Below are 18,312 nucleotides of genomic sequence, written 5' to 3'. Positions count from 1 at the left end.
TAATGATGAGTCACATTCATTAAAAGGTTTTAATGAAGTGTGTGTTCCTGTCTTTACCCTGGTCGTGTGGCGAGTCCGGGCGATGACGTCTCCGGTGTCACGTATCCGCTCAGCTCATTTAGTCGGATTTATTTTTTATTTTTTGGACTGCACAATCATTTCCATGTCTGAAAAAAAAAAAACGTTTCCACTTACTTTTATTTCCTTTTTTTTCCCCCTTCTCCGTCGCTCCGCAGCCTGTTGGGGTTGTTATTGTGGAACATTGTGGATAATTGTCTGCTTCGGCGTGCCCACAGGATATAAGCTTTCCCCGTTTGTTACCAACGTGAGGCGGCTTTCCCTTTCCACCGCAGCGCACGGCCCCTCAAGCTACTCAGGCCGGTCAGCCGAGGTCGTCTCGGTCCGCTAGACTCTGACCTCCAGCTCTTTCCGCAGCGAGCTTCAACCAAAATATTCCGGCGTGTGGGATGAAAGACGCCTGTAATGAAGCTCCGAGGAACCAGACAGATGTTGGATGTGGGTAGAAAACTGTCAAATCGTCATCTCATATGAACGCATGTCTTCTTTTATTGCACTTATATCTTGGAAGAGTTTAACACGGACACAGCATCTGTCATCCTATTGTGTCAGGACAGAGCAGCTATAAATCCTCGCGTTGCATAATGAGGGGAATATTGCTCTAGAAATCTGCAGCAGGAGGCAGAAGTGACACCGTCTGCTGGGAAATTCAAGCCGCTATTAGCCTCAGTGTAAAATATCACTTTCAGTTTGGCCACTTTTTATTGCTCTTTTTTTTTTTTTGTTCATACTTTCCTTCTTATGACTTCCACATAAAAGGAAAGCTTGAGGATAATTACATGGAAAGTCTTTTTTTGAAAAGGCCATCTGTTGAAGGGGGGCTGATGCCATCTTTACCCGGGTCACACGACTGCTTGGCTCGGCTTCCCCGAGCGACGCCCCGAGACGTTAGCGACGGAGGGGGAAGCTCAGGACGTACAGTCTGTGACTATAAACAACATATCAGTGACCTTTGCTTGGCATCAGGTTCGAATGTACACGACGCAGCGCCAGACATCGCTGAGGTTGATCTGGAATTTCAAATATTTGAATGACCTTTCAAACTGCTGCCACGTCTGTTTACTTGAACCCTAATCATTGGTGAATGTCCAAAATCCGTCAGCTAGCGTAGCATCAGAGCGCCCTGCTTCCTGCTGCTTGTTTCTCTTATTGTTGTGAATTTAAAATCATGGGATCGTCAAGCCTGATCACGGGATCAGAGTCCGAGTGCAGCCTCCTCCTCCTCCTCCTCCTCCTCCTCCTCCTCCTCCCTCTGCTGCAGCTTTAACCTGCTGCAGCAGCAGACGTTGAATTCACCTTATTTAAACACCTCGGTTCAATAACCTGACAAAACAAACCTCGTGTTCCCGACGTTTGGTCCCGCCCTCCTCGCCCTCTGTTCAAACTGTGTGTGGGGGGGGGGGGGGGGGGGGTTTCTTGGTTCAGATGCGGCCGTGTTTGTTGACAGGTCGGTTGATTCTGTTTATTGGAAACCTTGTGTTGCACACGTCACTGATGGCGGCTCTGCTCTCGGGCTGCGTCTGGATCAAGGCCACCAATCGTGTTACACGTGAGGCGATGACGTCACCACACCGTGTTGTGCTTTTAGCTCGCACGCATCAGAGAGTCTGTAAACACGACGTCTGAAGCTGATTGGCTCCCTGGTGGATCAGAATCAGAAACAGTTTATTAAAGCTGAAGGACGGAAAGTCGATAAATTCAATCTGTGAATATAATCTGGTATCATAACTCCTCCCTCTCGCTCCTCTTTATATCTGCAGCTAAACCCACACACCTCCTCCTGCTCCTCCTGCTCCTCTTCCTCCTCCTGCTCCTCTTCCTTCTCCTCCTCTTCCTCCTGCTCCCCTTCCTCCTTCTCCTCCTCCTCCTCTTCCTCCTCCTGCTCCTCCTTCTCTTCCTCCTCCTCCTTATCTTCCTTCACCTTCTCCTCCTCTTCCTCCTGCTCCCCTTCCTCCTCCTTCTCCTCTTCCTTCTCCTGCTCCTCTTCTTCCTCCTGCTCCTCTTCCTCCTTCTTCTCCTCCTCCTCCTCCTGCTCCGGCTCCTCCTTCTCTTCCTCCTGCTCCTCATTCTCTTCCTCCTGCTCCTCCTTCTCTTCCTCTTCCTCCTGCTCCTCCTCCTCTTCCTCCTCCTCCTCCTACTCTTCCTCCTCCTGCACCTCCTCCTCCTGCTCCTCTTTCTCCTTCTGCTCCTCCTCCTGCACCTCCTCCTCCTGCTCCTGCTCCTCCTGCTGCTCCTCTTTCTCCTCCTGCACCTCCTCCTCCTGCTCCTCTTCCTCCTCCTGCTCTTCCTGCTCCTCTTTCTCCTCCTGCTCCTCCAGAAGCAGATGTGCTCAGCACTTCTCCTCCTGATGTTATAGTCAGCCCCTCCTGGCTGTGTGTTGGTCTGGAGGGGAAGGTGGGTGTTGTTTAAGGGGGGGGAGGAGGAGGGGGGGTAACCTAGGGGGGGGGGGGGGATAACCTGCCCCCCCCAGGCTCCATAAATCTTCAGAGTGACGGCGAGTTCCTGGCCCCGGTGCAGGTTGCAGGGGGGCACTAAAGAATCCAGGTCTGGAGCGGCTGGGTCAGGATGTGGGCGTCTCGTTCAGAGGGGGGCGAGCGAAGAGCCTCGCGGGACGCAGAGATAACATCGCCAGTGATGTGCTCGCTCGCCCAGTCTGCTGAGTGTGCGATTAGAGAGAGAGAGAGAGAGAGAGAGAGAGACGGATTCACACTTCACAACAAGTCTTTGATGCTCTGACAGCTCAAGTGATCAACGTGTCTCAACGTGTCCGTCACACTCGACTCCTCAGACTCACTGTGAGATTTACGTTGGACGAGAAGGACGATCTTAAAACAGAGAGATAAATCAACCACAGGGGGGCGCCGTGTGTGTGTGTGTGTGTGTGTGTGTGTGTGTGTGTGTGTGTGTGTGTGTGTGTGTGTGTGTGTGTGTGTGTGTGTGTGTGTGTGTGTGTGTGTGTGTGTGTGTGTGTGTGTGTGTGTGTGTGTGTGTGTGTGTGTGTGTGTGTGTGTGTCTTGTTTGTGAGAGCTGTAAGTGGGCCTGACCGGAGTGAGTGTGTGTTTAGTTTAGTGTGTGTGTGACTGAGCCGTGTGGACAGCAGGCGGGTGTGTGTGGAGGGGGGCGGAGTCTACTGCTCGCCGTTCAGCTCGGCGTCCCATCCAACAGCCCTTCAATCCAAACACCGGAGGGCTGTTCACACGCCATTACCCGTGTGATTGACAGCTCAGCCCACCACTCAGACGGCTAAACACGCTCGTCCGTGCCAGAGAGCCGTCAGCGAGCGTGACCATCAGGCCGTGGTCGATTCTGATCTCCTCCCGTGCTGATTGTTTTTCTTTTGAACGCCTCGTACTCGCAGCGTTATCTCAAAAACTGCTCGATAATTATTGACTCTTCCAGCCGGCGCTCGCCGCGCTGCGTTTACGACCACCGCTCGGACTCTGGTCCTTCGGTTTATACGACTCTGGTTATGTAAGCGGGCGCTCCTGACTGATGTAAACACTCAGTCACATAACATGACTGATTATGACTTACAGCCTCTGATTACGTGTCATGATGTAATTCAGCTGTAACCTGGAATCATAACATCACGTCACCTCGCCGTCCTGAAGAGCGACACGATGGCGTGTATATTTGAGTCGCACGGGGTCGGCCATTTTGTTTGTCTTTGCCCACCGGGGGGGTCAAGAGACGTCGGGTCCGTGGTGACTCTCGAGTCTGTTGGCGCACCAGGAAAAAAAGTCAAAGAATTTGTGTATTTAGAGATGTTTGTCCTTTTAGGGCTTCCGTAGCGTTGCACTGTTTCCGTCCTGAGCCTGAATTCCCACCAGAGCTCTTTAATATGTGGACACACAGTCGTGTTGGAGGGATTTGCACAAACGTACTCTTACTTGTCCATCACCTGGTCGGCGTTGCACTCGCCCCTTCGTTCTTCCTGAGACGGCGTGATTTGAGGCTCGCCGGAGGCCAGATGGAAGCCGGCGTTCCTCGGCGTTTCCTCTGCTCTTGCTGGGAAGGCGGACTCCTCGGCATTGGTTCTCACCATTAACGGCGACCTCCCTCCTGAATCGGCCCTGCCAAACTATGCAGCGTCCCGCCGAGTCCAGAGATGAGGACATAGGCGTGCAGTGAAGCCTAGCCGCTCCGACTTCCTATCAGTGACAACGAGCATCAATCTTCGCCGCCCCTTCGACCTGGAGCTCGCCAAGCTCCACTCCAGAGAGGAGGAGGGGGGGGGGGGGGGAGGCTCAGGGCTGCTGGAATTAAACAAAGGCTGGATTATCCTCTGAATGTGTCTCTTAGTGGGACGGTCCATCTTTGGATCCCCCGCGGCTCAGAACGGGAGGAGTGTGTCGTTTGTGTGTGGAAGGAAAACACAGCCTACAACACCTTTTTTTCTGTTTCACCTCGGCTCACCAAAACATTCCCTGGAGCAGTGTGGTTTTTTTCTTCCTCTCCCACACCTGCAGAGCGTCGGCGTTCTCCCTGTTAAATAACCGAGGTGTGGATTTTCCTCCCTGAATGGTGTGAACGGGAATCCCTGCGTCAGGCAGGTGGGAGCTCCTCTGCTGCTGCTCCTGCACACACACCTTCACCTGTGTGTGTGTGTGTGTGTGTGTGTGTGTGTGTGTGTGTGTGTGTGTGTGTGTGTGTGTGTGTGTGTGTGTGTGTGTGTGTGTGTGTGTGCAGGTGTACGCTTACGCTTACACAATTTAAAGGACCAATCAGGTAAACCCTGAGCAGAAGAGCCTGACAGTGAAAAACATGCGTGCTTATTTTGTGGCGTGGCGCTAAATAGTGGTTTCTGTTCGGTAGTGACGAAACGAAAAGATTCGTTAGCTTAGCTCGGAGACGTTAGCGCTCTGAATGTAGGGGACGCGTCCTTTTGGCTGAAATGTGACGGTTTGATCTACGGAGGATTCCCCGTCTGCGTCTCCGTACACCCGTCATTACCCCTTTAATTCCTAAGCCCCGCCCCCCCCTCTCACCTAGCGACGTTTTATAGCTAGCTGCACCGGCTACCTTACCGGTGAAAGTTGTCCGATCACTTCCAGAGCACTGCTGAGACGCCCTTTGAGCAAGGCACAGAAACTCCCAACACTCCCCCTTCTGATGCACGTGCACTGTTTCTGCACGTGCACTGTTTCTGCACATGCACTGTTTCTGCACGTGTGTGAGCGTAAAGACACACTCGGCTTGTACAGAGCTGCTTAAAATGTTTAAGAAGCGTTGAGCGATTTTATGAGACCAGTGAAAATATTAATAATTTAAATGGAACCCTGACATTTAAACTTGAAACCCTCTTTAATGTGATCTCCTCTAATTGTTTGATAATTGATCCTTTAATCGCACCTGAAGGCCGCCTTGTTAACCTCAGACCCCTTTAATAACCCGAGCTACTTGTCATGATAATAAATACATTAAACTCTGCTCAGCGTATGAGGGCTCTGCGGTTCAGCAGGATTTGAAGGTTACTGTTCTGCAGAGGCCAAAAAGCAGCGAGCAGTCGGGGTGGTCCGGAAAGCGGCGAGGAGATCCCGTGAAACTTAACAAGCTTGTTCCCTTTTGGACGTGAAAAAAAATGAAGTGTAACACAGATATTAATGTAGCAAGTATCACAACACAGCAGAGGAATGTGAAGTGGAGCGCTGGGACGTCAGGCTGGACGCTAACCAGCTGCAGCCGAATACCTCCACAGTCATAATAACCTGACCCCCCCCCCCCCCCCCCTCCTCCAGATTAAATGGCCGGCTACATTTGAGGCTCAACTTCTCACCGGGGCCGGCGAGGAGCGGGGCCGAAGTGTCTCCTCCTCGGGGTTGGAAGTGTCCAGTTTCTCATCTTGGGACGGGCTGGGGTGGATTTGAGAGATAAATCACTCGTACAGACGGGGGGGGGGTCGAGGCCCCCCGAGCGTGAATCTCACCCCGGCGTCACACGGCTGCTGTCCGCTCGCACGTTAATGAGCAGGTGGGAGAAAGTGATCAGCTCCATGTGTGTTTGTCTCTGCAGAGGTGTCCTTCATCTGGGCCGCTCACCAGGTTCATCACAGCTCAGAGTACTACAACCTGACCACGGCGCTCCGACAGTCGCTGACGCAGCAGTTCACCTCGTGGGTAAGAGACGACCACCATCTGAGTATCCTTCTTTAACGCCATTATTCACTCACTTTATCGATCTTTTTTGGACAGAGGAAACCGGGGGGGGCAGGGGGGTGTCTTCCTGTGGCTTTGAGAATTTTTTTTTTTTTTAATGAAGCACTTCTTTGTTCATTCTCATTGCCAGAAATCAAATATTTAAACATGCAACAGATTTTTTATTTTTTTTGCGGGGGGGGGGGGGGGGGGGTCTGCTGTCTGTAAACTCACCTCGAGCTTTTTAGTCGAGCGTTTTATCTCCAGTGTTTCCTCATTTAAAGAATTATTAACAGCTTCACTTCCTGTTTTAACTGATTTTTTTTTCCCTTAGTTTTTGAATTGTGTGGTGGAGGAGACAGTTGTGTTGTTGCTGTTTGATTCATCATGATGTGACGCGCTGTTGTCCTCTTTTTGTCGTCCTGCTGAGCAAAACAAACCAAGCTGTTTAAGTAACTTTATATTATTTTATTTATTTTTGAGACACTCGTCCTGGAAACGCTGGTCGTCCAAGGGGTCAAATCCTTTTTCCTCTATCCGCTGTCCCGCCTCTGTGTGTGTGTGTGTGTGTGTGTGTGTGTGTGTGTGTGTGTGTGTGTGTGTGTGTGTGTGTGTGGACTTTTGGAGGAAGCCTCAAGTGGACACTCGGGGAACTGCGCTTTCTTTGCGCTCACTTGTGCGTTTGCTTCGAAGGCTGATTGGAGGTTTTGTCCGACGTGTTTTCACTTCTCTCCTCTCTCTGTCTGCAGATTTTCTACGCGCCCCTGGCTCTGGTCGCTCCCCCGTCGATCTTCGCCGTTCACCTACAGTTGAACCTCCTGTTCCAGTTCTGGATCCACACGGAGGTAAAAAAAACCTTCAAACACACGAAGGGTTAAAGACCCCCAGGTCCCCTCTTCTGTTCGGGTTCTCTGCAAACCTGTTTTTTTTTTATTTTTTATTAAAGTAATCGTTCTCCATGTGCCAATAATAATCTGTGTGTTCGGTCGAGCCTTTGTGCTTCAGAGGAACCTGTGTTCAATAAAAAATAATGAGATTTTATGAAATATTCCAAACAGAAGCACGACCGCTCTCAAACGACTGGGAGTATCACTGTTACAAACGCTTTCCATCTTTTAGTGCACTATTAGTGAAAACAGTCGTAATACTCTCAATTTTCTGAGGGGATGTAATTTATGCCTCCTTTATGGCCCTTTTTTTTTTTTTTTTTTTGATGTCATGTGATTTACTGGCGCTCTGTTCGCTGCAGCCTCACAGCGAAAGTGCTTTTTTTTTTTTTTTTTTCATTCACGATGAAACTCTCACGCTCGACTGCCAGACGCAGCCATTACAAGGAAATAATGAATCACTGAGACGCTCCGAGCCGGGCCGTGCACATTTCTCCAGACTGAGACGTCTGTCGGATTCATGCACAACATCAAAATAAAAAAATGTCGATTTGTAGTTAAAGAGGGGAAACATGAGTGTGTGGCCTCTGTAATCTGTAACGACTCTCTGCTGGATCTGTTTGATATCTAAAACCTCAAAGTGGCTCAAATCTGAGTTTCTATGGACAACATGTTTTTTATGAAGACTTTTATGGATGTTTTTCTTTATGAATGGGAAGTATTGATGTTGAGATGAGCCTCCCTTACATCAGTGCTCGTCTGCATTAGAGACAGAGTAAGGAGGGTCAGCCCGCCTCTCACTGATAACACAGTGAAGGTGGCGTTATTATACGTCAGGTGACCTGCACCAGTAACCTGTCGCTCGCCCTCGCCTGCTCCTCACACGTACAGAGATGGATCTACTTTTTCACGTCAGTTATTAGCATTTATACGTGTAAAAAGTTCCAGATACTTGTAACTTGTAGTGTCGCTATAAACTATAAAGTATTTTTTAAAGTTATTTTAAAGGCCGCCTGAATCGAACATTAAAAAATGAGGTGGAGAATAAAAACCAACATGAAGATGAAGAAATAAATCCAGGCAGGGCCGTTTGTGACTTGACGTCACTTCTGCTCTCAAATGTCTCATTTTAAAAATAAATAAATAAATAAAATTAAAAAATTCATTTTGTTTCCAGCTGATTAAAAACCTGGGACCTCTGGAGTGGATCTTCAACACCCCGAAACATCACAGAGTTCATCACGGTGAGAAACACAGTCCGATGCTGTAATACTCGTTTTAAACACTAGGTGTCAGCGTTACATACTGCTCCTTTAATGTACCAAATTATCACATTTAGAGATAACACATGTTTTTAATGGGGGGGGGGTTCCCACAGGGAGGAACCTTTACTGTATCGACAAGAACTACGGAGGAATTCTGATCGTTTGGGACCGCTTGTTCGGTAAGCAGCTTTAATTGGATCAAATCTCTGCTGTCAGTTTAAAGCTCCCGTCTGATTGGAGGAAATCAAATTAATTTATGACTCACTGGACAGGCAGGAGAGTGGAGTAAGATATCAGGGGGGAAAAAAACCTTTTATTTATGGGATGCACAAACGAACCGCTAGGCCACCGGCGCCCGAGGCCGCGATGATTCAGGTTCAGTTACAAGACGAGGCGTTCAAGTGCCGTCTTGTTTGTGCGTGGTGCGTTCATGTGCCGGCTGCAGCCACAAAACGATGGAAAGATTCATCCGATTTACAGATCTGATTTATGACGGGGGTGGGTTGAAGGTTGAACGCCGGCAGTGATCCCACTTCCTTAGTCTCCCTCGGGGGGGGGGGGGGGGCGCACCATGCACAGCTGGAACTCTCCTGACATGCCGGTCCGGATCAGGATCCTGCAGGATCTTTTGTCCTCCTCTCTGGAACTTTGCTCATGGACGTTGCCGAAGCGTAAATCAAATGTGTGAAAGAATAAAAACAGTGCTGATATTGGATCTGAAGTTGGAGAGCTGCATCTCTGGTCTCTGGAGTCGGGTTCGATCCCCGGCTCCTGCAGCCACATGTCCGAGGTTTTCTTGGTGGAGACGCTGAACCATCAGCAGCTGATTGATTCTGGTTGATTTGAATATTAATGGAGTCTTTACGTTGCAGCATCAGGAAACTGTTCATGTGTCCTTCAGGTACGTTCGCTGAAGAGAAGGAAAAAGTGATTTACGGCCTGGTGTTCCCCATCAACACCTTCGAGGTCCTCTACGTCCAGGTGAGTCTCGTCCTCCGAGCTTTAGCCAATGAGATCCGAGCTCGTGTTCCCCTCGCCGACTGAGCGGCTCCAACTCAAACAAAGCGGCGGTCTGAGTGGAAGGAGACGAGTGAAACAAGCGGGAGGGCGCTGCTGGGATTAATTAGTGAAACGCAGCCTTTGATTGCATGTTGACGTTGGATTCTTCTGTCTTTCAGGTACATTACTACTTTTATTTGTGGGGAAGATCCCAAACCTACAAGACCTTCGCTGACAAAGTGTTGACTTTCCTCAACGGGCCCAGCTGGAAACCTGGTAAACGCCGACTCGGCGACCACGTAGACAATCCTGCGGTGAGAACAAAATGAAAAAACCAACAAGCCGTCACTCATAGTCTCACGTTTGTTGCCCTCAGTCTTAATTGTCCTTCATTTTGACACGAGAAAACACAGCGAAGTGAGTCAGCGCATGCCGTGTCGAGGGATTCGCTTATTCTGCCGAGCTTTACGAGAAGCTGCCACATCAATAAAAGCTTTGTAGAGGGAACACAACAAGTTCATTTTCACCGTCTTTAAAAGCAGTCTGCGGGATTCAAACTGCATGCACTTAACGGAGAAGCGTCTGAGTGTGTGTGTGTGTGTGTGCGTGCGCAGAAAGAAACAGGCTCCAGTTGAGTGCCTCTTTGAAATAACGCTGATGGTGTCACATATGCTTCACACTTAAAGGAAGAACCGAATCCACTTTGACGGAGTAATTACTTTGGCTCCTAAAACCGTCTGAACGCAGCGAGAGCCGGAGATGAAGTGAGACATCTCGAGAGGCTGCTTGTTTGACGTCTGAGCGTCGGGGAGTTCAAGGAGGAAGGAAGAGCCGACACTGTTCCACATGCTGCTGCAGACTTTCAGCCATGTTGGATTGGATTCAGGGGGAACCCACATGTGACAGAATCCTGGGAAACCCCCCTGAATCTCAGACAGGCATCTCTGTGATTGGCCAGATTTTTTTGTGCTTCATTCCTCAGAAAGAATGCGTCGTCGACATGAAGCCCTGAGGCCTGATTCCTTATTAATAAGAAACACAAAAACAGGTCAGATGACTGAAGGACTCGTCTAGTCCTCTGTGTTACGGAGAAACCACTACACCCAATAAATCCTGGAAGACTTCTTCAGAGGAACAAAGCAAAATGAATTCCACCATCTTTTAAAATGCCGCCTGTAGGAGGACTGAAGCTTTTTTTTTTGTGATAATTTCACACATATATTCAGGAATTTATTGAAACTTTTAAGGGTTTGGGCTATTTTTCATCAGCACATTTTTTATTCAAAACTTTTGTCCAAAAAAAAAGAAATAATTATTTAACTTATTATGGAATTTGTTTTGTTTTTGTAAGGAGCCTTTTATTAAAAAAAAAAAATGGCCAGGGAAAATTAGCCTTTTGGCTAACTCTCGTATATTTACAGAAATTTTTATTAATATTTTAAAATTAAAATCAAATAAAAATTATTATGGAAACTAAAGTCCCAAAAACATTTTCAGGAAATTTGATCAGTTTTCTTTTCTTTTCTTTTCTTTTTTGTTTCTGTTTTTTTTATATATAAATATTGAGGTGATTTTTTTTTTGTCAGACAGATTTCATAAATTTTCATTACTAGTTTCCATATATTTTTAGGATTTATAATTTTGAATAATTTTTAAATATTTTTTGGAATTTTCTGGATGTTCAGGATTTCCAGGAATTTTAAGAATATTTCCTGATGAAATTCAAAAAATATGGAATGTTTAGAAAATGTTGGTGGTACATATTTTTGTCAGGTAATATCAGTAGAACATTTCAGGAATTTTTCCAGACTTTTAAAAACGATACCTAAAAATGTACAGGCTTTTTTTTTTTTCATTTTCCTGCTGAGGGTTACATTTTTGATAATTTGGTACAAATCTGTGAATCAGTTCCTTAAGTTGTTCTATTGACAGAGAAAATAGAGATCAGGGGATTGAAGGTGTTCTGTTTTCCATCTTCAGGTTACTGGAAAGGAAGTTCCTCACGATCCCAGCTGGTCTCTACCTGTCCAGCTTTACGTGATCATCCATTTCCTGCTGGTGCTGCGGACTTACCATGATCTGTTTGAGAACAAGATGGTATGTGTGTGAAACAAGCAAACTGCATGAACAGATGGCACGCTGAAGTCACTGCAGGCGAGCTTTCGTAGGAGAGATCGTGTTATCTTGTTTGGTTTTTAAATTCAAGCTGGTGACGATCTGTTCTCCTGCAGCTGCTGTGATGTTTAGGCTGCTGTAATCGCTCATATAAAGAATGACAAGGTGGTCCCGGGTTCTTTAATTAAGACTGTGTGTTTGTTTGCCAACATTATTTCACCCAATTACAGTCAGTTTGTTGTGGTTTCTGCTGCTCGAGCCGAGTCCTGTACTTATCCTGCAGGAAAAGAGCAGCTCTGTGTAACATCATGACAGGATGACTGATCGACATTCCCCTTTAGAACAACCTTTGTCTATTATTTTCCACTCCACGAGCCAAAAGACCCCCTTCCTCCTCCTCCTGCCCCTCTGAAAAAAAAAAAAAAAAGAAACAGGTCTCCTCAGCAGTTATCTTTGGAAGCCTTTTTTCCCCAGACATAGTTTTGGTTAGCCAGAAACTTCTGTCACGCCCAGCCCCTTCAAACTCCCAAATAAAACGTCCCGTCCTTTTTTCTATGATGCTACCTCCACCGTGATCCTTCACTTGTGGTCCCCCACCCTTTACACACACACACCCCTCCTGTCCGGGGTCGAGGTCTCCCCGCCCTCCCTGCGAATGAAACACCAGCTGGTGGTCCGGCAGTGAACACAAACGCCTTAATTGTCGAGTCAACCGTTTCCCAACCCAAACAGCCTTCAGGATGCAGCAATCAAGACTTGGAGGGAAAATAACAAAGTGAGCTCTCCGGCCCGACGATAAATCATGTCACTCTTATGTATTTATACTCACATGTTCGCTAGCTGCTTATTTAGCTTGACAATTGATGATACGCTGCCGGACAATTTACGAGCTGAGCAATAATTCAAAGCCATGAAAACAAGGTTAGGCGACTCTTCAATTACATCATCAGCACGCCAACGTGTACGATTTATTGTAGCTCTGATCAACTGTTACTATTAGAGGCAGCGAGAGGAAGTGACCATGGCATAATATCTTGTCTCAGGACAACTCAACTCGACGTGCAGTGTTTGTGTAGCTGCTGTTGCTGTGTGTGTGTGTGTGTGTGTGTGTGTGTGTGTGTGTGTTACGGTTTAAAATCTTCTGAAATCAAACCTGATATTTGACTGTAAATTAAGTCGCATGCCGAGTTCTCACAAAGATTTATCTTCCTGCATTTGAATGATGTTGAAGCGATTAATCGTATATATCACGCGTGTCGTCATTATGCTAGCCGTACGCCAAATCTAAGAACCAATCGTCTCGTGTCTGGCTCCATCAAAAGCTTCTGGGAGCTTCAGAATCAGAATAAAAAAAAAATAAAAGAGAGAAAAACAGATTCTGATATTTTATTTTTACAAAGCTGATTCCAGCACCCACGCTTACGAGCGTGTAAAGGCTGGGAAATAAATCGGCGTTAATCGAAAACGAAACGGGGCGTAACTTCTGATATCCGCTTTGTCGACGTCAATGTCGGAGGAGACGTAATCGGACTCCAGGTGACGTCAGCACGCGGCTCCTTTACGTCGAGTTCTTGGTTTTTTTTTTTTGTTGAATTAAAGCTCACGTGACCGTCAGTGACGTTAACTTTTAAGCTAGCAACAATGATTAGCATCCCGTCTGTGGACACAGGCTTCAGCTAGTTTAGCTGCTTAGCTTGCACACATTTTTAAAAGGCCCGTTTGGGTCATTCTAGCACAATAAATCAACTTTTTCACCGCCGTGTTCGAGCTCTGAGTGGTAGCTCTCAGAGCCGTCGTGAAATACATCATATTCTTGTTAAAATAACGTCCTGAATAATGAGTAAATCCGCGGCGTCTCCGGGGACGACAGAATAACACAATCAGTCCGCTGCCACCAGATGTTAACTTTATTTCTGTCCTCAGCTGTTATTGCTTCAGTTTGACGTTTGGTCACATTAAAAAATTAGCTTGATGAAAGACACACAGTACATTTCCTCTTCTTCTTCTTTTTTTTTTCATACGTGACTCCAACTGAACACTAAACTTTTCTCGAGTGCCGACCGCCCAGGGTGAGACGACGGCGAACAAAAAAATTAAGATTATGTTGAGCGCTGTCTTTGCGCCCCTCTGGCTTATAAACACAGATACGCTCATGTGACCTTTCGTACCGAAATAATCCCCCCCTAATAACACCGCTCACTAAAAATAACTGTATCCGTAGCCTTTGAACTACCGACACAATAATCATTCAACTTTAACAAACTTTGACAGTCTGCTCTGACTCACTGCGACGGACGGCTCGAGGCCAGAAAATCCCACGTTTGATTCACCGAACACCTAATTATATCAGATCCCCTGCGAGGGCACAGATCATGCAGCTCTTATGGGGGTTTATGGATTACGACTCTTGTATAAACATAAAGACAGGGGGGGGGTTTATTGCATCCTGTTGATGGGTGGATTTTACGTTTACTATATATGGCTGCATAGTACGAAAGCAGTCGCAGAGATTTGGCTGTCAGGCTCCGTATTGAGTGTCGGAGAAATCTAAACCAAAGCTGACAGCCTGCAGCATCCTCAGGAGACGCCGAGCTTCCAGCTGCCGCCCTCAGCCAAGGCCGTAGGTTAGAGAACGAAAATTAGGCCGTACATCACGTCCTGTTCCTCTGTCAGTTTTGTGTGTGCGTCCAAAAAAACCTCAGAAAAAAGGTCAGCGAGTATCTGCATGGGATTTCAGCTCCCTTTATTTATTTATTTTTGGCTTCATTTATGGCCTTTTATTGATTCAAACCTCTTTTCAGCATTCTTGTGACCCCTCAAGTTAGATCCATGCTGATTTTATTGTGTCCCCGTAAACCACGAATGTCAATCCGCACAGGACTTCAGATCCTGTTTTGGTCCCGTTCAGGATTTAAAACTTAAAGAAGACCTAAAGACCCAATTCAGGAGTTTGTAAATATTGTGTCAGGACTATGCAAAGCGTCTGCCCTCTACAGGTGGAAATCTGGCGACTGCAATTAAGTTGTCCCTCATCCTGGCATGCAGAGAGAGTGTGAAGTGCAGAAACAGAGTCCATTTTGTTAAAAGCCGTAACATGTCAAATCCTCCAGGGGGCATCGTCTTCCAGTCAGAGACGTCCTCGCCATCTGCTGTATTAGCACGCGCAGCCTGTGCTAGCGGTTCAAGCTAGCACCGCTCTGGCCCGCCATGTTCGTGGCCTACAGGAAAGATGCTGGAGTGTCATTGCTGCTTCATGCTAACAAAGCTAGCTAAACTTGCTAATCAAGGGCGGAACCTTGGAGTCCGATTACGTCTCCTCCGACATTGACATATCCGACATTGACATCGACAAAGCGGATATCAGAAGTCCCCCCCCCCCCCCTCGTCCATGTTGAAACATGGAGGCATTTTAGGAAATTCTGAAAAAACTCTGGGGTCTAGTTACCCTTCAAGTCTGTTTTTGTGCGGGCAAGTCCTCCGTCAAGACCCATCAGGCTGATTCGAGCGTCCCTGTAATCCAGGCCTGTCAGTGCATAAGTAAGGAGCAGATTGCACTCGTATTCTGCAGGATGCCGTATGTGCCAGTACACTTACTCTCAAGGTCAGGCGTGTTTGGGTTGGCAGTGTGAAGTCAACAGTCACACAGCCGTGCGGTTTCGGTCTGCTCTCCCACTCAGCTCTCCTGTGATCGTAACTCAACCAGCCATGAGATTAATTTAAGGTTTAGGTTCTAATGTATTTCTCCCCCCCCGACCGCATTTCTCATGCCATGTACATGTTTCTCTGAATCCGACTGTAGATGATGTCACAGCTCACCATCCTGGGAATGGTCCTCTACATCCTGCTCACCCTGACCTCCCTGGGCTACATCATCGATCAGAGGTACAGCACGGACAGTCGTTAGATCCACCAACATGTGCACATTTAGAAAAGAAAGGTTCGACGATAGATGCTAACATTAGCGTATTGCAAGCTCTGAATCTTTGAGCGGAAACAAGACAGAAAAGGAGGACAGACAACAAGCTCCTGGATCCAGTGGGGAGATAATTAAATGAACTACAAAATGAAGAGTTAAAGATGTGATCTGTAATCACCTTCTCAGATTTTAAAATCTAAAACTACGTCTAAAAAACTCAGTCTGAGTAGCAATGGTGTTCCGTTAGCTTACTTTGCCTCGTAACGTTAGCTTGACACTAAAGCAAATTGCTCTGCTCATAACAACGTGCACTCAGGCCAGATTCTGTCCGGCACATTTTACTGGCATGCTGAGGCTGAAAGCAGGAAGCAAGACAATGGGGAAAAGTGTTTGCAGAGCTAATGTGGCTAACATGCTAACGAAAGAAAAAAGAGAAAAACAAGCCGATCTGTGGAGAGTCGGTGTCGGGTTTAAACCTGCGTGAGCTCTGGCAGCAGTGAGCGCTCCTCGTGGAGGTGAACGAGGAGAGAAACTCGATGTGACGGCAGCCATGGGGTGTTTCTGGACTCACTGAGCGGGTTAGTCAGACAAATTACATGTTAGTTCAAATAGTTGGATCTGATTGGTGCTTATTTGACCGTTAGCTCGACAGTATGAAGGATTTCTTTTAAGACTTTAAGATCTATTTGAACGCCTTTAATTCCTGCAACGACGTCATTAAATAAAAAGTCTCGTCTTCCTTTCCAGGCCGACGGCGTCCCTCTTGGAGATGCTGCGCTGCGTCGTCATGGTGACGATGCAGAGGTACGGCTGCGTGGCGCCCCTGCTGCCCTCCCTGGCTGTGCCCACAGAGGTAAGACCACCTGAAGGCCCGACGGTGTCGGGATGGCGCTTTAGTTCACTTCCTTGTTTGAGCACGATACCTTTGTAATCACGCTGGACTCGGCGAGGATCCAGGACCGAGTCCCTCCTTGATCCTAAGTCTACCGAGTCCACCCACGTGGGTTGCATCACTTGAGGCCAGAACAGATTTGATGGTGCAGATTCAGAGTCCCTGAAAACCAGAAAAAACAATTAACACATTTTCCAGTGATGGAAAAATTAAAGAAAAGCAAAATATCCATGAAGACATTAAGAAGGACTAAATAATGATTTTATCAATTATTAGTGACCAGAGACCAGGACATACTGTACCTGAGACCAGAGGGCTCCGAGACCGGGACCAGACCAAGACATTTATTGGTCTACCCTGAGTCAATAAATATCACAGAAAAATCATCATTTCTGTGTTCAGCTGTCGAATCAAACCAACAATTCATGAAAATGATTTGTTCTTTTAGAAAGGACGTTTCCCTTCTTATTACTGTAATGACCTGGATAACCTTTAAGTGGCGGTCTCCCGGAGTCCGCCAAGTCTGAGACCGAGACAAGACCGGGGAAAAGGCTTCCGATGTGAGACCTTCGTACGGTGGTCTCTGAACGGTCTGGAGACAAAAACCAATTTCTGAAACTTGAAGGACGGTAATAAAAAAATATTACTAACAAAGTATCAGTCATGTGTCCCCGGTGTGTGTGTGTGTGTGTGTGTGTGTTGTGTGGTCTGCTTTGTGATCGGGGTGTTAAGTCCAGCCCTGCACGCTCTGTGATCTACGAGTCCAGATGCGTCGCCCAATTGACCATAAAATTGGCGTTTCTTTCTGGCTCTGGCAGCCTGGCTGTCGATGGCGTCTGACCTCTCATTACTCCCGCTCCCAGCCTCCTTCTCTCTCTCTCTCTTTCTGCTCGCCCTCGCCGTCTTAGCCGGTGTGAACGAGAGCAACACTTCTGGAACCAATTAGCGCCGTCTGCTGCTAACTGGAGCTGGCGGATGAGATTTGCACGTGAACGCTGAATCGTTTTATTATTTTTTTTTATTGTCTTCTGACTTCACATCTGCTCCGCTCAGGTGTTCGAGGCTTTCCCACCTTTTTTCTCTTCCTCACCATAAAAAAAAAAAAAAAAAAAAAAAAGTGAATGAAGCTGAATGAGTTACGCTCAGGTTAAAGCTGCCTCTTAAACTAAGTGCATATCCAATCATCTTCCGAGCGTCTTGATTTACGCCGCACATGCTGCACGGCTGTGTCGCTCTGACAGGACTGTAACTTTTATGCAGCCGTTTCCTTAAGCGAGTCATTAGCTCTCATTTAAAGTGGCAGTACATCAGTTTGAGCTGAATAAATGTCTCGCTTGCAGGTGGAGCTCGCTGCAAGAAAAAAAACAAAAAACTCACAATTGGTTTAAAAAAAGGCGTCTGACATATTCGTGGCCTCAGAACTAAAACGAAGAAGAAGAGAAAAAAACCACCCTCCAACATGAAGGTCCTTTAATGATATACGGCTCTGACGCATGAGGTGAACGGCCCGCTCTTTGTCTCAGACGGGGTGTTTTGAAGTCGTGCCAATCAATTAAGCGTCACTTGAAATGCAGGAGGGGGAATTCACATTTAATTGTATTCAGGCTCAGAGAGGGAGAAAAGAAAAGGGCGGACTACAAAAGGAGAAAGGAGGTGGCTTTGTGGTCCGACCCGGCCGTGTGATATACTGCACCCTTAAAGCTCACACTGGTATTTATAGAGGCTCTGGAGATTTCCCTTGTAAAGCTGCAGGCTTGACCCATAAACCAGCGCTGCCTCTCTCGCTCCCACCAGCTCGCCCCAAACCCAGCGCTGCTGCCGCCCGGCTGAGGAGGAGGAGGAGGAGGAGGAGGAGGAGGGTGGTTGACCTTTACGAGCGTCTGTCGACCTCAGCTCGAGTCCGCACCGACACGTTCAGTCAGAAACATCGTCTCTGTCTTGAACAGCAGATGTATCAGCTGTTTGTTCTTCCACTTGTCGTCCGGGTTGACCTGATGTTTCTTTTGGGTGGCGGCGCGAACCTTCG

The 18,312-nt window shown here is 47.3% G+C and overlaps 1 protein-coding gene across 1 annotated transcript in view; it reads left to right on the top strand.

Annotated features, from left to right (window-relative positions):
• The window catches only part of agmo (alkylglycerol monooxygenase), a 33,153-nt gene that overhangs the window by 8,230 nt on the left and 6,611 nt on the right, over positions 1–18,312 (top strand). The window contains exons 4-12 of the mRNA XM_079343630.1: positions 6,091–6,194; positions 6,962–7,057; positions 8,277–8,343; positions 8,478–8,543; positions 9,266–9,345; positions 9,543–9,677; positions 11,344–11,460; positions 15,278–15,360; positions 16,142–16,247. Coding sequence (XP_079199756.1) covers positions 6,091–6,194; positions 6,962–7,057; positions 8,277–8,343; positions 8,478–8,543; positions 9,266–9,345; positions 9,543–9,677; positions 11,344–11,460; positions 15,278–15,360; positions 16,142–16,247 — 854 coding nt within the window. The remainder of the gene's footprint in view (positions 1–6,090; positions 6,195–6,961; positions 7,058–8,276; positions 8,344–8,477; positions 8,544–9,265; positions 9,346–9,542; positions 9,678–11,343; positions 11,461–15,277; positions 15,361–16,141; positions 16,248–18,312) is intronic.

Source organism: Symphodus melops (genome assembly GCF_947650265.1).
Source record: "Symphodus melops genome assembly, chromosome: 5".
NCBI classification, from domain to species: domain Eukaryota; kingdom Metazoa; phylum Chordata; class Actinopteri; order Labriformes; family Labridae; genus Symphodus; species Symphodus melops.
The sequence above is the reverse complement of the archived record's forward strand: the minus strand, read 5'-3'. Positions and strand labels throughout refer to the sequence as shown.